A 7,385-nucleotide genomic window follows, 5' to 3' on the forward strand; every position below is an offset into this window, starting at 1 on the left:
GATTCTTTAACCAGCCTCAGTGAGTCAGCTCGATACTCTCTGGCTGGCGACCCTCGCTTGACTACTCGTGCCTCCCAAACTAACTTCAACTGGATGCGGGTGGGCGGGTTCAGGAAGGTTTCCATTAACTAAATGATAACTGAATGCTTATCCATCCAAAACCCCTAACCACAACACAACCCATTCGCAGCGAGTGATTCGCTCGCTTGTTGACCTAGCCCAATAAATTGATCTTGAAGCAATTGCGAATCAGTTGGTGACCGCTCTCTCTCCATGCACTGTGCATAGAGCGTCTATGATAGAAGTAAAATGAGGGCACTATCCACAAAGCTGAGCAGGGGGGACACAGTTCAACCATAACAGTCGAACACACCTGGCGAACCACTTATTTGCCTGCCTAACACACAAATTACCAGCTAAGAAAGCAGCTTGGGCCAATGACCACAACGTCTGCTGCTAGCATGCACAGTGCTCGTGAGAAGCCATACAGGTGTTCGCCTGATAGTCCGTTCGCGGTCAATTTATTCGACTTTTTCATCAGAAGGATCCCTCTAGCTCGACAACCTCTAGAATAGAAGCCGATCAGATGACATCAACCCATGGTGAACACCCCTCGACAACGCAGAGAGAAAATCCCCTCGATGGTTGGCATGGCGAGGACATCATCAGCTTAGTCATGGCAAGACTTGGACCTGGCATTGCGGCCACGTTGCCGTTAATCTTCAAGATCAACGGTCCAGTTTCATGGCATGATATTGAATCGGAGCGTAGTAAGAGATAACAACACTTCCGGACAGACTCGTTAAGAAATGGGTGTGAAGTCGAACTCGAAGAGTGAATCAACAAGTGAGAGACTTATTAGACAGGAACCTTTCCAGTGAACTACAATCTATCTAAGGTTCAGCCATAATACCGTTTTTGGAAGCTGTGCAGTCCCCAAGGATATCATCGCTCATCTGCGTGGAGAATTGGAGATCCATTTAGAGTCATTTTCTCAGTTTCTTAACGCCACTCATCAAGTGCATCCGAGCTCAGGACGAGCTGTTAGTCCTCCACCACGGTCTCATCTGCCATCAGATGAACATTTCCATGAAGACAAAGATAGAATATAGGCCTCTTGCTGAGGAGTCTGTTATACTGCACTCGGAATGAATCACGGGCTCGGAGGTCGCCGTGACCACTATGAGTATTAACGTATCTACAGCCATTCTACCATTCGAGCCCTAGCCTTCTCCACGAAGCAGAATGGCAGGAACTAGACAGTCCAGTTACTCAGCATCAGGCACAACGGTGACTTTATGGCAGCAGACCGGGGGACGAGGCACGTGTGACAATGGAGTTTCACGACCCGTTTCACGTCACCGTGACGTCGTCACGTGTATCACGTGAAGTGGCGTGATACTTCATATAGTACTCTTCCGAGGGCCTGTTAGTAACACCTCAAACAATGGGCAGGATGTTCCAATCCAGGAATACACTCCTCCCATTGTTCTCCAGCCAGAGTTGGTGGGACATACATTCCAACTATCTGCATAACCCGCTTTCTGGTGATGAAAATACTCACTCCCACCATATCGCTTCCCTTATGTAGTCTGTCAGAATTCCAGACAATCGGATTGATTGCGTAGCCAGATTTATCCCATTATTACACCACTCTACATCTTGATCCTCCCTGCCGCCTTCCACATATCCATTTATGTGGGATGTCCGGTCGGACCGGACCGGTCCCGTTCCCTCAACCAAGTCTCTGTGAGGATTATCACATCTACCCCTCTTTTGAACCACTTCTGCGCCACATATCTCACTTCCACCAGGTGGGCTTCCAACGACCGAACATTATAATTCACTACCCGCACCACATTGTTTGTTGGCCCTGAACTCGCACGGCTCCGCAATGGTGCCGCGAAGTTATTCCCTTTTGGCGACCACGTTGAAGATGCTTCTTCGGTGTCGGCAGTTGCGCCACGAGCCGGCATAGGAATAAAGCAACTAAATTCCATCCAACCGGAACAGTCTAGGTTCCGTCGAGGTATGAGCTCTGAACAACAAGCATGTGCCTTCGCGCAGTACTTAGAGGATGAAGTGCAGAAGGATCGCGCAGTGACAGCGGTATTTCTTGACGCCACATCGGCATACGATTATGTAAGGCATGATGTGTTATTGGCAAGATTGGGATCTCTCTTCATGCCCCCCCATATGTGGCGGCGAATCCGGAACTTTATCAATAACCGTATCGTTCATACATTATGGGGTCAGACGCGGTCTCGCTCTAGAGTTATGCGTCGAGATGTTCCTCAGGACTGTTCTATAAGCCCTATTCTGTGGTTGGCATACATATCCCCTCTCATCTCATATCTCTGGGACGGAATCGTCGACGATGTTTGTAATACAAACTTTGTATAACAATGTCTGTTAGAGTAAAAGTCTTTTACTAAAAGATCTTGATTGTAAGCTCTACTTGTTACAGGAAATTAGATGGTGCTAATGATTTCTTCTCCTCATCGTCGATAAAACTGAACGCAACAAAATCTCAGATTTTGTTGCGTTCAGTTTTAAATCTGCTCTGGTTGTTTTTTCGACGAACTTCAACGCTCGAGAGAAGACCATATAGCTATGTATTGCGGGTGAAGAGGTTCCGAGGAGCTCGAATCAGCGCATGCTGGGATTGTACGTAGATGGGGGACTAATATATGCTAGAAGCTGTGACATGTGGAGAAGTAGAGTGTTTGCTCGTATCCGTATACTTCATCATGTGAGTAACAGATCCTGGGGTACCAGTTTTAGAAGCACTCGGCAAGTGACTGATCAGCTTATCATGTCCAGTGCACTCTATGCCATTCCCGGGCTTTATGGTGCACAGCAAAGACATCAATTTTGAGTGGAACGGCGAAGAAGAAGAGAAAAAATACTTGGATGGAGAGAATTATCTGCTGAGTTCTCACCGCAAGCTCTCTATCCTCTTATATCTCCCTTACCACACAGGCTTGCACCTTGGCTTTCCCTCCCGATCATTTTTAACACTTCGTCTTGTAACTTACTAGTTGATGGTGGTGCCGCACCACTGGTGCGATTTGGTTTGGAGATGAAGCAGAACCGCGTTGGTCGGCGTCTGTTCCAGCGGGTATGGTTGCTTCATCTTATACTGGCAGTATAATACTGCTGAGATACGTCACGTATCCACGTATCATACGTGGATTAGCATGTTGTATGGAGTCTTTTGAAGGGCCGCACACATTAATCCAAGCAGCTTCAGGTAATCCAAGCAATATCCCGTAATCCAAGCAAATGCCCTTAATCCAAGCTATATTGCGCATGCCATAATGTGCTTGGACTAGCGACAAGTACATAAAGGCAAGCGAGCGAAGCGAGCTTGCCGAGGAAATTTTTTTGTGTCTTCTCTGTTTGCGTCTCTGTTTAGCAATGTTTTAGCTTTTCCTGCGACGTCAGTCGAGTACTTGACTCATTCAATAGACCGAAAACGACTTTCCCAACTCAATGATCTTGACGACTCGTACATTGTTTCACGTATATATATGCACTAACTTGTGATGACATCGTTAGCCTTTTGGAGAGCAATCACATCAATGCTATCTGCTCGTCTGCTTGCGCTGATGATCTCAGAGCATTGCGAGATTTCTAGCGAACCTATCGCGATTCGGGCCGAAACGTCATGACAAACCATAGTATGGCAAATGAAGCATTACTCACAAAAACATGCATATGTGCGTGTATTCTGCACGTGGCCGTATCTTTAGCTTCATTTGGGAAGTTTGTTGATCGTAAAGCTTTGAGGATGTCATGCTGGGGCATTTCTGTTCGAAATCCCTACGCGAGGCTGGTATTTTGCAAAGTTGGCAAGGGTAGGATGGTTGCCTGAGGCTCAAGCCGCTAGTACAAACTCGATAACTAACACGTCGAGAAACATTGGGCGGTTGTATCGCGCATCCTTTACTTATATTGCTTGATTCCTGACCCTTGTTGTGCGGACAGGGAAGACGTCATAAACGTGATGGAGAAAACTACGTTAAGAAAGGGCCATACAATGGTAACTCTTCTCATGTGATCAACAGAGTAACCAGACAAGCAAACCTACTGCGCAAGTCTATCACCGAGCGTTACAACTATGGGAGAGATGATAGAAGCGATGTTAAGTCTTCCCTAGGTTCTCATCTATCAGTAACCTCTGAGCATGTGCTATAGCGAGAGGTTCGACCTAGGGAACCCCGTTCTAGTGCTCAGCAATCCTGCGCTGATAAAATAGCGCGCGCCCGTAAAATAGGTAAAGAGCGCAAGATCATTAGCTCATGTCAAACATTCAAATAATTCAGTGAGTTGAGCAGCTTACTACTCCTTCTGATGGTTGGACTCTCAAGATATCTTCCGTTCGCGTTGTGTTATAGTTCATAATACGTAAGGCTTCTAAAAGCTGCACACTTTGACGACTCCACAGTAAGGCTCTCAGTAATCGTTATGTTATTTGCTGCAATGAGTATTCGTCGAATACTATTCGAGTGAAACTATTATAACACTGCGTAATATATCCAATTGCTATTTCATTCACATATTTCTACTTTTCGGACTCCGAAATTCGGAGTGTAGTATATCCGTTACACAGGGATATTCAAACCTAATCAAACTAGGCGACTATATGTTATTGTAAGGTGTTGTATGGTGTTGTTTGCTGGAGGCATCACTCGTACAGGCGTTGTTTGTATGTTCGTTTCATGACGCTGAAGCGTCCAATGAGGAGACGCAATGCGGCGTCTATCACTAGTCCACACGACTAGTGATGCCAGACAAGACTGTGATAAGTGTCGTGAGCATCTCCAATGGAGATTCTCCATGACCATCGTCACCTGGATAAGGAGAAAGGAGAGGCGGTGGTAATAACTGATTAATGATGACTGTAGTGGTGGGGTGATGTGCTAGTTAGTCAATGCACTTCTATATCTTGGAGCTCGTGACAGGGTAGAAAACCATTGTGAGTGAACCCTTGGAAATTCACGCTGTTTCCTATATCTTTAACCCTTGAGTTAGGGGCCTTGACCGTGTGTATATTTTGATATTCATTCGCTGCGTGTCCAACCCCTATAGAGTGGAACATGTGCCATGCGTCTAACTTGCCTAGAGTAGAACATGTGCCATGCGTCTAACTTCCGTCTTGAGTGGAACATGTGTCATGCGTCTAACTCCCGTCTTGAGTGGAACATGTGCATGCGTCTAACTTGCCTAGAGTGGAACATGTGCCATGCGTCTAACTCCCGTCTTGAGTGGAACATGTGCCATGTGTCTAACTTGCCTAGAGTGGAACATGTGACATGAGTCTAACTTGTCTAGAGTGGAACATCTGCCATGCGTCTAACTTGCCTAGAGTGGAACATGTGCTATGTGTCTAACTTGCCTAGAGTGGAACATGGGCCATGCGTCTAACACCCGTCTTGAGTGGAACATGTGCCATGTGTCTAACTTGCCTAGAGTGGAACATGTGCCATGCGTCTAACTTGCCTAGAGTGGAACATGGGCCATGCGTCTAACACCCGTCTTGAGTGGAACATGTGCCATGTGTCTAACTTGCCTAGAGTGGAACATGTGCCATGCGTCTAACTTGCCTAGAGTGGAACATGTGCCATGCGTCTAACACCCGTCTTGAGTGGAACATGTGCCAAGCGTGTGGAAGTGTGTCTAAGTCGTAGTTACGGTTGTCGGTAGTTCTGAGCGTTGACGTTGTCGTGGTTGTAACAACTGGGTGTAGGAGTTCAGGAGTTGTAGGTGGTATTGCAAGCTTGACCGCCTGAGGTGGTATTGTAGGAGGGTGCAGAGGGCTAGCCTCACATGAGTAGACACGTTAGAGCACGGCAAACCCACTACTAAAGAACACTCTTCAATTGGGTGGTGTGGCTATATATAATTTAGTTTCGTATCATTTCATTTGTTCAACAATTTTTGTTGAATAACATCGATGGGGAACAAGCGAGCCGAGAGGCGCAAGCGCAAGAACGCTCGACATGTAGTGTCATAAATTCTGTCTGAGTTTTCTAATGACATGCTCCTTTCAGGCTCAAGAACAAGCTGACGACAAGGAAGAGTTACGTGCTAAGCTTTTGACGTAAGCTTCTTAGTTGACGCTCAACATGGGGTGTTACACAGGCATGTGTTTCTCAGATATGCTCAACCCTCAACGCGGTCGGATCTCGAGAATAGCGAGCAGGTCGAGGACGCGAGTTTTGTGGAGGTACAAGCCATGTCCTAACTCTACTTATTGGAGTCTGTGGGATAGTAGTTTTTTCATATATCCTTTTCCTCAGGCTGTTCTAGTGGAGGACGACAAGAACAATGTTCTGATTGCGAGATTGAAGGCTGAAGTCGGTGTTTATCAATTCACCTGTGCTTGATCAATATATATCACTACCAGGTCACTTCCGCAAAAGCACGGGCTGCTGATGCTGAAGCTGAAATACAGAGGTGTGCAATCATTATCGGTCTTCGGATTCATTTCCGGATTACGCCCGACGCATAAATAGGCGGCAGGTGATGGACTTGTATCATGGGAACCGTGCTGATCTCGCACACCCGCATGGGAGATCATACCTGCCAGATACAGCGTCTCCTGGACACAGCGGCTACCCGGGCTGGAACTAATGTGCAGCGTATAAATAACTACTATGAACTCGAGGCAGAGTTATCGCCATTTAGAGTAACAGATGCAGTAATCGAGTGCATCCGAGAAGGTCGCGAAGTTGCAGCGGAATTCCTGTATTACGGGGGATTCTGGAGCGATTCTCATTGGGCTGTCCTTTATGGGGGAGTCAGTAAGTTCCACAAACGTTGGCTCTTGTTCGCTTAGCTTCGGGTCTTTCTACAGGTATGCTTTTCTCTCTCCTGTGGTTTATACAGTCGATGGAGGAGGGGTTTCCGCTGTATATGGATGTTCAGCACAAAATCTTGCGAGACGGACTCAAAGTAGCCTGGATAGGGTCTACTCGTATTTGGTGAGTTCCGGGTGTGCTTATGAACCATCACCTATTATCCGGCTCTGCATTCCTCAAGGTACGATCCGGTAAAAAGAGAATTTAGGCATACTTTCGTGCCTTTTCTTTCTGCAATTCTCGATGAAGAATGTACCGAGGTCTACGATTTCATGCTGAAACGCCTGGACCTGCTTGTCCGTGCACTGACACTGGGACAGAAAGATCTTCGCGATGTCGTCAACTTCTGCGTTCATGATGCACATCAAGCTGCACTGGGGGCTTGCATTTCCAACTTGCCTGGAGTTCGCAACGGTAAGCTCAAAATCGCTGTTCTGATGTTCAATTATTGCTCACTATCTCAGGCAGATGTTACTACCACTTGTCAAAGAACATCAAAAATAACAAGTCTAAACTCGG

At 46.6% G+C, this 7,385-nt stretch overlaps 2 protein-coding genes across 2 annotated transcripts; both read left to right on the plus strand.

Annotated features, from left to right (window-relative positions):
• Positions 1–2,031: 2,031 nt before the first annotated feature.
• Pmar_PMAR011630 (conserved hypothetical protein) lies at positions 2,032–2,403 on the plus strand (the record flags this gene model as incomplete). The annotated part of the gene is made up of 1 exon (XM_002773737.1): positions 2,032–2,403. The coding sequence occupies one exon, from the start codon at positions 2,032–2,034 to the stop codon at positions 2,401–2,403; it is 372 nt and encodes a 123-aa protein (XP_002773783.1).
• A 3,556-nt stretch (positions 2,404–5,959) lies between these two features.
• On the plus strand, positions 5,960–6,392 carry Pmar_PMAR011631 (hypothetical protein; the record flags this gene model as incomplete). The annotated part of the gene is made up of 4 exons (XM_002773738.1): positions 5,960–6,007; positions 6,057–6,106; positions 6,163–6,232; positions 6,306–6,392. 4 exons carry the CDS (start codon positions 5,960–5,962, stop codon positions 6,390–6,392), a joined length of 255 nt encoding a protein of 84 aa, XP_002773784.1.
• Positions 6,393–7,385: the final 993 nt, after the last annotated feature.

This window comes from Perkinsus marinus (assembly GCF_000006405.1).
Source record: "Perkinsus marinus ATCC 50983 genomic scaffold scf_1104296958712, whole genome shotgun sequence".
NCBI lineage: Eukaryota > Perkinsozoa > Perkinsida > Perkinsidae > Perkinsus > Perkinsus marinus.